Genomic DNA, 16,704 nt, shown 5'->3' on the forward strand with positions numbered 1-16,704 from the left:
TTGTTTGTACATATTAAGAGATAAGATTTTAAAATCTGTCTGCAGTGTAATTTTACTGACAGCAAAACGAGTGAAATCATGGTAATCCTTAAAAACACATTTTTGAAGTCATCGCCAACATTCCCAAACTCAGTTCCCTAGTGCTGGGAATCTCATTCATATAGCTACGCACTGATGAGCTGAACAGTCACGCTGCGTAATCAGGCAATTCGTATTGGACTTACTTGGACATAAGTATTTGCACATATGGCTTGTTGAATTGGGGCCACATTAAAAATACATTTTTATAAAATAAGGTTCAGATCCTGCAACAGAATCTCACCAAAGCTGAGAGGATGGCTCCCACTGCAAAACTGGGGAACAACGATCTGATCCAGTAAGTCACCGGTATGTAAAATTTCTGCTGAGCTAAGAAGGAGCTCTGTGTAAAGAGGACTTTCAGGAGTTGTCTCGAATAATATAGTTTTGTGGGGTTTTTTAAATTGATTTTATTACTAAGAAAAAGTTAAGTTCAAGTGACCTTCAGGAAAGGCCAGCAAAATCCCACAGGAATTAATAATCTTAAAATCTCTGAAATCAGAGGGAGAAACTTCCATGATACTGAGAGTGATTATGGCAGTCTTTGTGTTTGTAAAAGCTAATGCCACATTCTTTTGGACGGTCTGGATTGTCTTTTTTTGTCTCTGCTCTTTGCTCACAGACACACATAGCTCATAAAGAAATTAGAATCATAGAATCACTAAATGAAAGGCTAATGCTTATTGACTTGAAATATGTGTGGTCAAAGAACCTCTTAAGATATTTGAATTTTATTAAGATTATTGAGATGCAGAATGAACCTAACAACACTTAATCTTTTGAATCACCAGTAATCTTGACATCAAAATAAACTATTAAACTAGCCTTTATATGCACACACAGATCTTTCTATATTCAGAAATACTTATATATAATATTTGTTACGTGTTTGTTAACATACTTGTAGACGGGTGTATAAGTGCTTAAACACACAAACACACATTCCCCGTTTTTGATCCTGAAGGCAAAATGTGACTTTCTGAAAACAAGACTGCTGTGTTATGGGAGTTTCATTCCATCCGCGCGTCTCCTTTTCCAATGAAGGAAGGAAGACCGTCCTGTTTTCTTTAACGACAGTGGAAGTTCCTAAATCCAAGAAGTCATTTATGGGGTAAATTTCTGAATACGTCACTGCTTTGCATGCTCAAAAGAGCATAGATAAGCAAAGCTGAGGAAGAGCAGTACCTACTATAACCTCATGCACAGTAGCTATTTTTAATTTTTAATCCTAGCTTTGAAAGGCAACTTTGTAGCCCAGAATATTCTTTTACATAAGAACCAAACTGAAAAGTGCCTGTAAGTTTCTAAGAGAAAAAGAGACACAGTATCACTTTTCCACTCCTCTTAATTCTACTCCAGTTGTAAGAAACAATGGTAGATAAATTTATGGTGAAGAAACCTTGGACTGACACCAAAACATTTTGCTATATGGGGAGTTTCACAATCGCAGTTACCACATGTGAAGAGGTAAAACACAGTAATAACATGTGACAATCACCTCAGCTGTAGGCTTAACCTGGTAACTTTAATTAAGAGGCCAAACATCTAATCTCCTTAACATTTCTTAAAGCTATGAAACTATCGATGCTACAAATGAATAGAAAAGGCAGATAATATAAACTGTTGCAGACATCTGTAACTGTTCTGGCAAAACTACTTATGACCACAAGTTATCAAATATGCATCTTTTTAAAAAATGAAGAAATTACTCCTCTTCCAGCAGCAGATAAGCTGTCTTCAGGTGAGTTGCCGACACACCAAATTCCCCAAACTGTCTCAAACCAGTCCAAGTGACGGCTGCGGCGTAGCTAGAGTCAGGGATGTATAACTATATCAATCAGTTTACCAGCTGGGTAATACGGTTTTCTTTCTCCTCCTCATTACTGTGATTTCAGAGAAAGATGTTCTTCTCATCCCACATAACTGCACTCCCAAATTATTACAGGGGAATATGTCAATATTATAAATTCATATAATATAAAGCCAAAACAATAAAAGTAATTCTAAGCAATTTATTTGTATTCGGACCAATGAAAGGGGAATTGATAATAATGCTTCATGTGGGAACTATTTGGACAATGACTTTGCCTCCCCACATCACTGCCAAGTACACGGCGCCAGCAGTTCCAGTCTTGTGGCATCTGAGGATGACCCTGACTATAAATAATATTTTAGCCTCAGTTCTGAACCTCTGATTTGATATCAATTTTAACCAGGGTTGCTAAATGTTAAAAGGCATGTGTTTCCTCTTTGAATTACTTTTAAGACTTATTTATTTGCCTTTGAGTTAAATACTTCTAGATCTTCAATTTTTCCTGGGTATTTAGACATCCCACTGAAAAGACAATGGAATTTGGGCAAAACTACATGTACCTCTGCAAGAAGTATGGACAAAAGTGAAATAGCTGTATGTTAAAAATTTCTCTTTGTGAAACATTAAGAGTTGGCAACAGCTCCCAAAATGCTGCTTTGCTAAAATATATGTGGGCATGTATGTGCATACGTATATGTCTATACACACATAACCCCCCTCCAACACACAGACATACCCCTCAGCCACAATTTGGCAAGCCTATACAAAAACAGAATCCTTTTTCTTTACAAGAAAATTTAAAAGCCATTGTATTTTACCCAAATGTTGATCCTGCTGCAAATGTAGATTTTTTTTTCTCATGTCTCATAACAAAAAAAAGTGACAGTTATTTTCCCCCCTTATAGATGGGATAAATACATAGGTGTACATCAGACCAGGAAACCCTGTACATAGAGCATCAGCCTAAAGGACCCAGATTAATTAAGAAGCTTATTCACAATACAAAAGGCCAATATTTAAAAAAATAAAATAATTTAAAATTCTGTGATATTAAGGACATCACCACCACCATGATTGGCATGATCTGGAGTTTTTACACCCTTTGATTACTTGGTAATTTTATTCCCATTGTACATGCAAGGGAAGTTAAGAAGCAGCCCTTTTCAAAAATATATAAAGTACCATGCACGTGCATAGAGTGTTTAAATCCCAGTTTTAAGTAACATGGGCTTTGAGAGCTTACCAGAGATGACCCCTGCTGTCAAGGTGGCAGAAACTGGTGCCTGCCTCTTACTCACTTTGGCAAGAAAACTAAAGAGTAAACCATCGCGTGCCATGGCAAACAGAATTCGGGGCAAAGGGAACATAGAGCCGAGAAGACTAGAACAGAAAAATGTATAGTTCAAATACAGGTTATTAAAAGCACAACGCTTTACTGGTAAACCCAACTACACAAAAAGAAAGCTTGGAAGAGTTAATGGGTTTAGGTTTAGTTTGGTTTAGGCTCTGTGTTGCTGCTCTTGGTTTTTTGTGTGGTTGACTTGATGTTCTTGGTTTTGGCTTGTTTATTTTGAACCTAGGCTTTGAAAGCACTTGAGATTAACCAACGAATACAAAATCTGTAGTAGAGAAAAGTTTTCCTGGTAGCCTACTTTACCTGGCAACAATCAGATTTGATCATTTCAGTCCAAAGCAAATCAAAGCTGCACAACAGTTGTTTATTTCCATGTATGCAACATGTTTATCAGTGCACCTTTCTTTACAAGGATCAACTCTTAGTCTCACCTGCTACTGCACCAGACGAGAGAGTAGCAACTAGTGGGGTCTTCGTTTTGGAATTGATTTGAGCTAGACATTTGAAAAGCAACCCATCCTTCGCCATAGCATAGATTACACGTGGCATTGGGAATATGGATCCAAGAAGACTGAGTAAAAAGCAAACACATGCAACATGGCAAACACAGTTCATGCAGAGTCGTATCATGGACAAGATAAACAATGTTAATTAATGGTATGTATAGAAACAAAATTTATGATTGTAAGACAAAACCAGAAAGCCCCATAGCCCAAGACACTACAGATCAGACACAAACAGAAATTTCTTTTTCCCTGTAAAGTTGATTGGTTTTTTTGTTTGTCTGGGTTTTTTAAAATTAATTTAGGTAATGGAATTGCTTCATCAGAGGGACTTCAGATTAGCAAAATAACTCTTGCCGTCACTGTAGTTCTTGGGTATTAGTGGACCAGAAACATGTTCCAGGTCACACTAACTATGCAATTAAGCTTTAGTATTCCTGGAGAAAGTCTGTCAGTCAGCAGCAGCAAATCAATAAGCATTAGCAGCATCTCTTACACTTGGTATTTCCATGGGAGGCTGCTGATTAGCAGTAAGTCAAAGTAAGCACCACACAGTTACACTTGAGCACATTATTTCTTCCAATTAAAGCACCTCTAGCCAAGCTTCATTGTTTCTTTTTTTTTGGAAGAAGTAAAGCTAATTAACTTTGATTTATTATTAGCAGAACACAGAAAGCTTTTAAACTGTTGATAACTTGAAGTTCTTTTTAAACGTACTTCTTAAATTAGGTGGTTTCTTTTCCTCAAAGCAAAATAATTGTAATTAAGAAAACCAAAAACATCGAAAGGACAAAAGGCAAAATCATAGCCAGTATAACCTCTGCAGCAAGCATGCTAGTTTTTAACCAGGTGAACGGTTGCCTTTCTTACTTGAGGGAATCGATTATGATGTCATTTACAGAAGGCACAGCTTTTACATACCACAGATGCTAAGTACCTCCAGTAATGCTCGTGAGACACAAGTATTAAGGTTGGAAACACAAGATAAGTTTTACTGCATCTGAACTGATTGTGATTTATTCATGTCCCTTCTGAAAAATAATGTCTCCTAAATCAGGGTGACAACTGATTTTACAAATAAGGATACTGTTAAAATCCACTGCCAACTTTTTTGTGGCTTTGTAAAATTTATTTATTCTACCCCCTTACATTCACATAAATAACAGAAATATTAGCAAACATCTTTACCCCGAGGAAACAAGTTCACAACATAACATAGTAAAAGGTACCTATATGGACCAGAAGCAATGATCCGGACTTTTTTTCTTAATTATACCTCTAAACTGAGGAATCTGAAATACAATTTCCTTTGTTTTGTTCTAAACTGACATCAGTCAACAGACTGAAAGATTAACCTCTCCATATGAATAAATATAATTTTTCAGAATACAGTGGAAAAAGAGACCAGCAGTTCAAATTTCTAAAAAATCTTTTTACCATCTCAGTTCATTTTGTTTTCAAGTATTAATTTCTTTAAGCTAGTTTCTGCTTATATATCACTTTCACTATTTATCAATATAGAGGAGAAAAATCAGTAAAACCCTCCAAAATCAGGGGGCCGTGACAACTAGATAGAAAATAACTATAATACCAGAATGAACTGTGTAACTATGATATGCTTCAGTCAGCCCTATTGTTCTTTTAATGTTGTTCTGGAACTATTTCCTTTTTCTATCCCCTTCTACATCAAAATATTCCTTTCCTTGAAATCATTGTCCACAGTGAGCATGCTCATCTTTTTAAGGCTAATGCTTATAGGGTTGTCTCAGGCATGTCATTTTCCTTTGTGGAAAGGCAGCCAGTGTTCTTACCACTGAAGCTCACGTAAATTATTCCCTACCTACATAAACTCAGGTAGAAGATTTGCATCAGCATTTTTCTGTCCCTAAGTTCAAGTACCAAGCAATGTCCTCTTCTGTGAAAGTGTTTATCCACATTACAATTGGGGTGTAATATATATGAACACATACTAATGTATCTCATGCCCTCCCTGATCTTTCTAATCAAAATAACGTGAAGTTAAGGTTACATTCAGTTTCACAAAGGGGAATAAATTATCAAATTTCATAGCTATAATCTACATCTCGAATACCCACACAGAAACCACAGGAAGGGATGATGTCAGAAGACAGACTGGCTATTGGAGGAAAACAGAGACGGGCAATGAAGGTGAGGAGTGGAGCTAATTAATCATCTCTTCAGTTTTGCCTGCAAATACACAGAGCCCTTAAAGCTACTGAGTCGTTGGAGTGGAGAGCAAGAAAGGACAAAATGGGTGAGGTTGATCAGTTAATAAATATAACTTGCAGGTCATATGTCTGAAAACACATATTTTAATAAAAAACTTCTGGGTAATAAGCCAAAGAGGTAGAGTTTAATAACAGTACAGTTTAAAAAATGAACTTAAATTAATCCACCTACTGTGATCAAGACCTGCTTAAGTCTAAAACATGCATATAATACTTATTGCTAATCCTTTGCATGAACTGAGCCTTCAAAATGAACACGTGAACGTGTATTTAAATGTCATATATTATCCATCAGCGTTTCCCAATAAAATTAGGTTTTCAATGTCTTTACCTTGTGGACAAAGCGCAGAGGGATCCCACTGCTACAACATATTTCGCAGGACCCCATCCAACATATTCAAATGCTACTGGCAGAGGACTTTTCTCATCTAGTAGATAGTATGGCATCATAAGTGTCAGTGCAGCTGAAACCCCAAAATAGGCCATGAAGCAGACAAGCAGGGACGCCACAATTCCTATGGGTATGGCTTTCTGAGGATTCTTGACCTCTTCTCCTGAAAAAAGGAAAAAAAACCCACCCCACCAAAAATTCTTACTCATTTCCACCTTCAGCTTCAAAAGGTAACATCAAAGACAAATCATTTGTTAATCTAAGCCATGGGAATCATATTTGTAATAGAAGTTTTAAAAATCTGTATAAAATAAGCGTAGTGAAACAGAACGTAACTCAGTATTTTCTTGCCAGAAATAGCATTAAAAAATAGAGGTAAACGAAAGGACATATGTTCTGTATTTAGAGCACTCAAAGCCCATCATTTCTAGTTATTTACAATTTATAAGTTCCATGTGTGTACTCATTCCCTATCAGCCATACACAAGCCAGCCTTTACGAGGGATATCTCATCTCAGAGAATTGTAAAAGAGAGCAGGTGATTAACATGATTTGGGCAGAAAAATTTGTATATTAAGCACTTCCCAGACTTCAAAGGCAACAATTAATTTCTTTAAAACAGGAATAAAATAAGTAAAATCTCCTCCTTCATCCCAAAATGATAGCCACTTTCAGGAATGAACTCAGACTCATTCTACATGGACTGAAGGAGGTTTAGGAGAAAGCAAAGGACAAACAGTAGACAGATGGTTGTGTTGTTTGTGTGGGTATTTTTTAAAAAAAAAAAAAAAAGCATATTATACATATATACTTATACATCTATACACACACATATAAATACCATACCAGTTGTTGCAATGCAGTCAAATCCAACAAAAGCATAAAAACAGGTTGCAGCACCAGCCAATGTTCCTGTGAAACCATATGGCATAAAGCCACCACTCCCAAATATACTTGTCACATTTTCACAGGATGAACAACTCCTATAAAGAACAAAAATACAGTAGAAAAATAACTTACTGATAGGACAAACACATGCATCCTTCTCCCCTACCACTCTGGACAAACATGTGAAAATGCTCTTGTCAAGAGAGTCCTGCTTTACAAAACTGCATGAGAAGACATTTTTATGTCAAAGTATGTAAAAAAGACAAAAATAACAGTAAATGGAAGAATATCTGAATCAAGTAACTATCATCTTACTCACTTTGCAGTTTGTGGCAAAACATTTTAAAACACTAATGGTGTAGGCAACTCTTGCTGTCATACTCGCATACTGCAGTTAATACCTCTCAAATGGCTATGGAAAAGAGTATTGAAATAAGGTGGGTTTTTTTTAAGGAAACTACAAACAAGAAAATAAAAAACAATTTCTAAGGGAATGAAAAGTTTCTCATTCCCAGTGACTGAGCTATCAGTTAATACTATACCTGCAATACCACAAAAAACAAGTACAATAGACAAATGCTTGGAATATGAGCAAGTAAACTGATTAAAAAAAAAAAAACAAAATTACTCTGTTATTGCAGTAAGGTTTAGGAGATATTCTTCACTTATTTTCCAGTTGTCAGCATCGCCTTTCACAAAACCAGAAATCATAACGAAGAGTAGGACCAAGATGTTAATAGCAGTGAAAATTTTATTCACCCATGCAGATTCTTTTACTCCAAAAGATAAAAGACCTATAAAATAAAAATATTTGATAGATGTGAATGGTCCCTTAAACTCATAAAATGGCATTTTAAAGAAGATACACAGGCAAGCACTGTGAATAATACTAAAAAAAACAGCACTAGATTTTATGCTTTTAAAAAGCAGTAGCACAAATTTATTAGACTTTGACAGCATGGCGATAGGCAAGTGCATTGGAAACCACAAAGCAGAAAGATTCTTTAATTGTATTATTTAAGAATTTAAAAGTACTTTGAGCAACTACTAATTTTCTGAGATTCCAATTGATATCTCTATTTTATGCAGTGGAGCAAAAATAGGTACAAGAAATCTATACTTAGTAAAAAACAGATTTGTAGAATCCATTCCTTACAGAACAATTACTCATTAGATTAATAAAATAATCAAAATTATTAGGTTAATAATGTAATCTGTCCAGTCTAAGTTTTTCAGGGCATATCCATCGCAGAGTAAGAGTGCCATTTGCTAGCTCATTAATAAAACCTTTAAAAGAAAAGCATGCCTCCTGTTTGTAAACACTGTTTCATAGAGATTCTAGAAAAAAGCCTGATACAAAATACACATGTCTTAGATTGCAGAGTAGTGCATTTAAACAATCTGAAAGTTATTCCATCAGGATCCTACTGTGTCATTAGATTTGTAACAACTGTAAGTGTACTAAGTTTAATGGAAGAGCAGGCAGTGAGCAGATCAGGAAAAATTAAATACATTGGGAAAGCCTCCACAGGTTCTTCGCACTCTAAGCATTTCCACTAATATCACATACATGCTTTTCCTCGTTATTTAGAGATTAAGTCTGAAAATTTTAAGCCTCTCAAGATAATGTCTAAAAAATTTCTGACTCCGCTAATGAGACATCTGCTATCTTTTCAAAACATGGAACTTATCATATGAGCTGCTCAAGTTTTCTTCACCAATGGCATTTTTATTGGAAATAGGTGTATCTTTCTTTAGCCTAGTTTTTCCCAAGAAGGCAACGTCTCCATCGGCCTAAGTCAGTATGAAACATAGTATGTACATTTTTTAAGTCCTTTCTGTAGGAAAAAAACCCACCGAGTCAGATTTCTGTGGACTTTCCCTTGTACTTAGCATATAACATTTTCTGTAGAACATCATCTGCTACTCCTGTGATTCAGCTCTGCACAGCTCACAATCCAATTACGCAGTCTACAGTGCCCTGAGCCATCCCCACTGCCCCTCCTCTCAGCAGCGGTGAATTCCACCCAGTTAATTCACTAGTGGTTTGGCTGCTTACCACAGAGACATGGAGAGCAGCACCAGCACAAGAGAAGTGAAGAAGGAATGGTGGTGAGGATGAAAAGACAGGGCACAAATGGAAACTCAGAAGCAGTGGAGAACCACAGGTGAAACATTTCCTCTTCTGTCAAGAATCTCTACTACTGATGTTAGGAAGCAGCATTGGCAATGGAGAAAACAGATATAAGATGGTAAGTGTCTACACTAGCATTTTATAGTTCGGTTTGTGGAGTGCTCTGCTTTTCAAAAGGTTGGGGGTTTCCTCCTTCCTTTGGAGGAGGTGAAAATGAAAGGTCCATTCCAGCTATACCAAATTCAACCCCATCACTCCTGAAGACATAAAGGTCTGAACTGATCCTATAGGCAACTCCGAACCAGACGCCTGGCAAGATGCTGGACTAAACCTTGTCTAGTAAACTCCCTGATCTTCCGAAGTACAGACACAGGGGCCTCAGCACCAACTGTTAATGCTGATAATTCAGAAAGTATGTTCTGTTTGCAAGCATGAAATTCTTCTGAATCTCAAGGCATTTATTTTTAAAGCTTCTACCAAATTAATGCATTTAAATAACATTCTACTCTTAAAACTGTACAATTAACTTTCTCAAGATTCCACTCTACTTTTGCTACTTCCTTGTGGCTTACATTAGTGACCATATGACAACCACCTCAAAAATTTTGGGTAAAATTTCTGAAAGTATGAGTCAGCTTGGGAATATCTACACTGCAGTGTGACTCACAGTGTAGGTACAGCCTAAATCTTTTAAATAAGGTAGTTCTCAAACATTTTTCAATTAGGGACTTCAGCATCTTATGTATTTTTCATTCTCTGCTTTCTTCTAGTAAAACAAACAAAACCAAAAGAGGCAGAAGGAAGAAATGAAGATACAAGCACAGCCATAAATTAAAGCTTACTACTGTAGGAACCCATGTTTTTATGTACGAAGACCTAATAAAAGCTTAGGATGCACTGGCCAATCATTCTAGCAGAATATCTGAGATATGAGAAGGACTTCTACTGAATGCTGAAATGCTTCTAGTACTGGCTGAAAGCAAACAATACACTTTAAAATACACATACTGCTTCATTTTCTCCTGGTGGCAGTACGAATATTTCCTTGTGGAAAGCGATTATTAAATGCAACCATGCAAATAAGTTGCAGTATTTTTGAGCTTTCCAATCCCTCAAACAGCTGGGGTCAATTTTTGTGATTTAAAAACATAATACATTAGTAAAGACGTAAATGAAATGGAACTGAGTGGTTTACTCAGGTTTCAAACCAGTCTGTTGGGACATACCAGTACCTTGGAGTGTCCTTTAGCTCAAACAGGTTCTAGGCTAGACAACTCTTCAGAAGACTTAAAAAGGGGGAAGTTATTTTATAAATTTAGAGGGAACCTCCCTAACCCCTTACAAATACCCACTACATACATTATATGTGATTTAAGGAGAGCAAGCACATCATGCTACCAAACTACAGAGCTTAACATCAGGGTCCCTCTGAAAGCATTTACCAGTGATAAAGCCATAAAACCCACAGAAAACTGTATAATATTCCTGTTATCACCAATCTGTATCATGGGTTTAATAAAAAAGTACTGACAAGTGATCATTTCATGTCTCAGCTTCAAAAAAAAAGAGGGTATACATGAAAATTAGATTATATAAATTTAATTCGCAAAGTCATTGTGTCAGTACACACATGGACATCTAAACATCTCAGATATTATAAAGGTATTTCTGATAAAATACAAACTACAATTTAGCATGCTTGCCTGTAAGAAACACTGTGACATCACAACCACCATAAATGAAGACATATATGTGTCTTACCTGATAAAAGCAATATAAGGAATACAGCAAAGAAGTCAGGATACTCTGCGAGCCCAGAGTAATTCATTTTGAAGTAGGTTCCAAAGAAATGACCAATCTGTTTTCCAAGAAGTTCATCAAAGGTGCCACTCCATGCTCTCGCTACGCTCGATGTACCTTCATAAAATACATGCATGTTTAGCGTTTTGTATACGTGCAAGGATACAGTTGCTTCTACTGAAAAAGAAATAAAACTAAATACGTTGCTACTTGCATTTTGAAAAGCAGAGCCTATGTTAAAACAGTGATCTTTTTTTGCCCAGGGATTTTAACATTCTAGAATATTTCTACATTGTTAAATGATAATATATTGTTCTACAACTAAAATATAGACATTTGTACCTCCTTTATTCCCAAAACATTGCAGAAATGATTTCTGTATCATTTCTATAGATGTCATCCTGGAAGACATTTATTTCTAAAGTTACAATATGGCATATGATGTGTTGAACAATGTAAAGCAATGTAAGAAAACAGTTTAAGAAAGAACATGAAGGAAAGTTTATTCACCTGGAAGTAAAGCACAAATATCACTACAAAGATGGATACTGCTGGAGGCAGTACTTAAGACTAACACTCTCCTCTGGTAAAGCATGTATGTGGCCATGGCTAAATACAACCTTATTTTTACTACTCTCCTATCATGAAATACACTTCAATACAACACTTGGGCATATTAATTTTGTAGTGATTTGGGCAACAGTCCTGTAGTTAGGTATACATATACAGCTAGGCATGCTTATACACAATATAACAGATGCTTGGAACATGTACCTCTGTAGGAAAACATTTTTGAATCAAAAACCCTTTTCTCTGCCAAATCACTGAAGTAGTTATTTGAATATCTACCATATAAGCATTTATTTTATTCAGATCTGCTCAACTTTATATTTTATGGGATTACGTGATAGGACACCATTTAATTAGCATGTGGTTATAGTAACAAGTTAGTACTTAAACTTCATTACTTTGTTGAAGTGAGATGCTGTAGTGATGGGGTCCCTGTAAATGTCCTTGCTGTGTACATTCAGAAAAAGATATGCTTATTGATTTTACTGAAATTATTCTTGTTGACCAAAGACAGTAAAGAAATCCTGTTTATTCTTGTGCACCATCACTGAACTGTCTGACCCAATTTTCATAAAAGTTATTCAGTCCATGCTGCTGAAGACAGGCTGTTTGCAAAAGTATCTTGCAAAAAATCTGTTTGCAGTGCTGATGCACAGGAGGAAATAACCTAGTTGAATTACCTTGGTTATTTGATCCCAGCAGGAGTAAAAAGCAATAGTAGCTAAGCACAGAGACAGAAAAGAAAGACAGACCCAAACCTTTATCTTATATCTGCTGTCTCAGAAGCCATTGAGACCCACGTTTGTTCTTAAGCTTACCTATAATATAGGATAAAATGAGATTCCAACCAGTGATAAAAGCCCATAGTTCACCAACAGTTACGTAAGTATACAAATATGCGGAACCAGTCTTGGGAACGCGAGCACCAAACTCAGCGTAGCAGAGACCTGCCATCACAGATGCCAGCGCAGCAATGAGGAAAGAAACAACGATGCTAGGTCCAGAATCGGATTTGGCTACTTCTCCAGCAAGGACATAAACACCAGCACCAAGGGTACTTCCTACTCCCAGGGCTATAAGGTCCACTGTCGATAAGCATCGGCACAACTTGGAGTCCTCAGGACTTTCACCACTGACGTTCTTCTTCCGCACCAGACACCGAACAAAGGACAAAGCCGGTCCACAGGGCAACATGGTGGATGTAGAGCTCTGAAATAAAATAAATCATTATAGTCTGCAAAAGGTAGCATTCATATTGGTGAAAAACCCCTAAAGAAACATATTTGCATAAAGAACATTAATCACACCTACCAATTTATATTTTTACACTCTTGATGACATTAAATAAGCGAGCATGTGCTTTCTCCCAGGAAACATATTAGGGATTCGGTATTCCTAATTTTATATTTAGCACTGATTTCCCCAGGCAAAGTTATCCATTATCTTTGGGTTTACTACACTGCTGTAAAAAAGAAGAAATTGTTTCTATTTATCAGCTAATGGCCACTTCTTAAGTATTTCTAAAACAGAACCAGAACAGCTGTCTATTATCTCATGTATCATAAAGATTTTTAAGATAAAGATCAGCACCAACATAAATAATGATTTTTAAGATTTCAACCTCCAACATCATGGCTATAAACACCAAAAGCTTTAAAATATAGCCTTCTGACAGAGCCAATGCAATCTCCTTTTGCCTTCAAATACATGGCTTTTGCCTTTAGAATTTGCTTCAGTAAAAGCTGCTTGAAAGCACGTTGAAATAGGGTTTCTATTCCCTTCCACACCAATGAAGTTTCCCAGAACTAATTATCTTGACAAGAAATCTTGTACAACTCTCCCTGACAACCATCTAACAAAACCTAACGGGATAACGGCTCATCCCATGCCAGCTGCAGTTCTTCAATATTCTGGGTGCATGTCGCAGTGCAGGGTGTGATCAGGTCTTGTACACAAGCTCAGATTTTGTGACTAGCTAAGTCCTGGAGGCCAGCAGGTGGGCTTCTTTGGCCTGTGATACAGGTGCCTGCTAGGAGGAACAGCAGTGAGCCTGCTTCCCAACTCAAAAAAATGATAGCTGAGGGTCCAAAGCATTTGCCTGGGAGGCAGAACGTGAGAATCCCATAGAAAATAATATCTCAAAAAGGCAGCATTAATGTCCAAGTTCTGTCTTTCTTTACTTGTTTGAATTATACTGTTGATGACTAAGAATTTGGTAAGAATTAAGCGATACCATCTGCCGTCTCCCCAAACTCATGTTTGTCTTTGCAACTCATACCATAAACATCTATATTCTGCTCATGATTTGTTAAGGGAACCCTCCTGGGAACTGAGAATCTTTTTCATTTAGACGAAGATGTTATGCTGATAGATTCCTCCCCAGCCTGTATCATCAGTTTCCTAGACCAGTAAAGGACATTTCTACTCACAGTAGTTCAATCCACTAACAGCAATGGCTTCCCATCAAGATAGATAGCTCACTTAACACTGTTTGATCCTAGAACAAAGAGTCAGAAGCAAGAGAACTGCCATCCTGATAGGAGATTGCTTGAAAAAAGATCCCCTTGGGTATGGAAAAGAGAGAGATCTCTGTGCAGAAACATTTTCTCCCCGTTCCTGTAATAGCTTCCCAAGTACATTCAGACATGCAACTTCTGTCTTCAAAGAGCATTCTTGAGAAAAAGGTCTCCATTCCCTTTCAAGGAAAGGGAAATTGATAAAGGGTAATGAATGGAATTGAATAGCTTTGGGCAGTGATGCTTAATGCCCATTAGAAAGGTGATAGCTGCCCGAGGCCAGTGGAAGGGACCAAGACCGGCAAGTTCCCAAAGCTCTGCTGCAATTAGGCCGTCCTTTCAGGCCGCCAGACTCCAGAGATAAGTGTCTGCCCATGGTATGTAGACTTCATCCACTGAGGAGATTTTGCACATCAGCTTCGAACCAAGATGATGTGCACGTCAGTGCACAGAAGAGATCCATAAGCTCTTCTGGAGGGAATCAACATTGAACTGTTCAGGCAAACTCCCCTGCTCCTGAACTCTTCAGTAAGAGCAGCCTTTCTTTGGGCCTGAGGCTGAGGCACTCCGCTCCCCCAAAGCCAGATTTTTCTATCCTGGGCTGTACTTCAATAAGTACTCCCAAGGCCACTATGGTTTTTTCCATAATGACACTTCTGAAGCTGTAGCAATCCCTTAGGATGTTATATTAACATACTCATCAGGCTGTAGCCCATGGCAACAGGCAGCAACACTTGACTCAGTGCCCTTCCCCTTAGCAGTTTCAATGTTGAAGAACATGTCAATTTTTTAAGGAATTATTTCCCCCACCCTACAAATGATAGTTCATTTGGTATTTCATTAACAGGAGAAACTACTCTGGCAGACATTATTCTCAGAACACTAAACAGTTTCCAAGACTTTTGTTATTCAAATGACATCTCAGATTGCTCTGCTCCTTTGCAGTTTGGGACAAGAAGCCCTGAAGGTTGCAAAGTCATCTATCACAGTGGCCAGGTGGATGATATTATGGTTTTCTTTGCTGAGAAGGAATCCTTGTGACAAAATATGAGGTTTATTTCTGCTTCCGCTTTCTCTGATTCTTGTGGAGAGGACGGGAGGCTGGTTCTTGCTAGCCACAGGCCAGTAAAATGAAACACCTGTTCTGACTCAAACCCACCCTTCCTTCTTTAGCCTTTAAAAAATGGAGCACAACCAAAGATAAGGTTCAAGATACAAACTTCGTGTCTGTAGAGAAAAAAAAAAGAATCTCATACACATGAGAAATGTATCTTTTTATGTATATCTGTCCTAAAATGTACTTGAACACACATCCTTTTATGATGACCACAGAAATCCAGACCTCTTACACTATTTCCTATACTTACTATGCACATACGCATAATAAACTATGTCTGAACACTGCTTCACAACTTCTGTTGCTGTGTACCAAGAGCAGAGCACTACCCCAGACATCGCCCCTCTTCAGATTTGGCCAAGACATGCCAAGACTCCAGTACTGGTTCACTTCATACTCAATGGGAAGGTGGAGCAGGAAGAGCTGATGAGCTTATGAGGGTATTTGGTCTCCACACAGGACAAAATGACATAGGTAAGTGGTGACGAAATGTCTTCAGAAATCAGTGACAAGTGTAACCTATTTCTGAGGTGTCCCTTGTAAGACAGGTCCTTTAATGCATTACCCACTGCAAGGGAAGAAACAACCTGGGCTCTGACTCAGTGCTGACATGCGCCGACCCACAAGCAGAGCTTATCATAACACTGCGACTGAGCATGGATCATGCTCAAATACCTGCAGAAGCAAAGAAGGTAACAGCTGGGTGTGCCTTTTGGTGGCAGCATTGTCCTAGATAAGCTTACACTGACTGCAACTACACACTCTTAAAGAGGGTCTTATTCCTGCACCATCGTGATCGTGCAACTCTCGCTGTTTCCTTTTCTGTTGATCTTTAGGATAGGGAGGAACATGAAGTAGGGTAAGTGAACACGGAGAAAGATGATCTCTCCTACTTTTTGATCAGCTGGTCTCAGTATTTTCCTAACTGATCCTTTTTACTTCCTCCTTTCCCTGTTTAGTCTAAGCCTGGCTCATCGTAGCAGACCACTGTGGCCTGTGCTTCCTCTTTGCCTCTGTAGCCATGCACTCCACCAGCAGTGGCCTGGGCCCCAGCTGAATGTCTTGCACAGCTGATGAGCACTGGATCTTCTCTGAGCCTTCCTGGGGAGGCACACTTGACAGCTTGGGAAATGGGGTTTTTGGTAATCTATTGGGTGATCAGTCAAGAGGAAGTGAGCTCTCTTAATGCTCTACTGCTGACAGAGCTCACAGTGCTCCCAAGGCATCTCTGAGGCACCTGTCCTACGTTTCATAGAGCAGGCTTGGATACCTGCCTGCCTTTGAAGAACAG

General features: G+C 37.9%; 1 protein-coding gene across 6 annotated transcripts in view; it reads right to left on the reverse strand.

Moving 5' to 3' along the window:
* The window catches only part of SLC7A2 (solute carrier family 7 member 2), a 63,772-nt gene that overhangs the window by 12,631 nt on the left and 34,437 nt on the right, over nt 1-16,704 (reverse strand). For 3 of the 6 annotated variants that reach the window (XM_075091378.1, XM_075091379.1, XM_075091377.1), the window contains 6 exons: nt 12,599-12,989; nt 11,172-11,327; nt 7,905-8,070; nt 7,235-7,371; nt 6,329-6,551; nt 3,677-3,816 (listed from right to left, as the gene is read on the reverse strand). In XM_075091378.1, coding sequence (XP_074947479.1) covers nt 3,677-3,816; nt 6,329-6,551; nt 7,235-7,371; nt 7,905-8,070; nt 11,172-11,327; nt 12,599-12,974 — 1,198 coding nt within the window. In that variant the 5' untranslated portion in view covers nt 12,975-12,989. Of the gene's footprint in view, nt 1-3,134; nt 3,272-3,676; nt 3,817-6,328; nt 6,552-7,234; nt 7,372-7,904; nt 8,071-11,171; nt 11,328-12,598; nt 12,990-16,704 lie in introns of all 6 variants that reach the window. The other 3 variants (XM_075091381.1, XM_075091382.1, XM_075091380.1) reach the window with 1 other exon arrangement.

Source organism: Phalacrocorax aristotelis, chromosome 4, assembly GCF_949628215.1.
Source record: "Phalacrocorax aristotelis chromosome 4, bGulAri2.1, whole genome shotgun sequence".
Classification (NCBI taxonomy): Eukaryota; Metazoa; Chordata; class Aves; order Suliformes; family Phalacrocoracidae; genus Phalacrocorax; species Phalacrocorax aristotelis.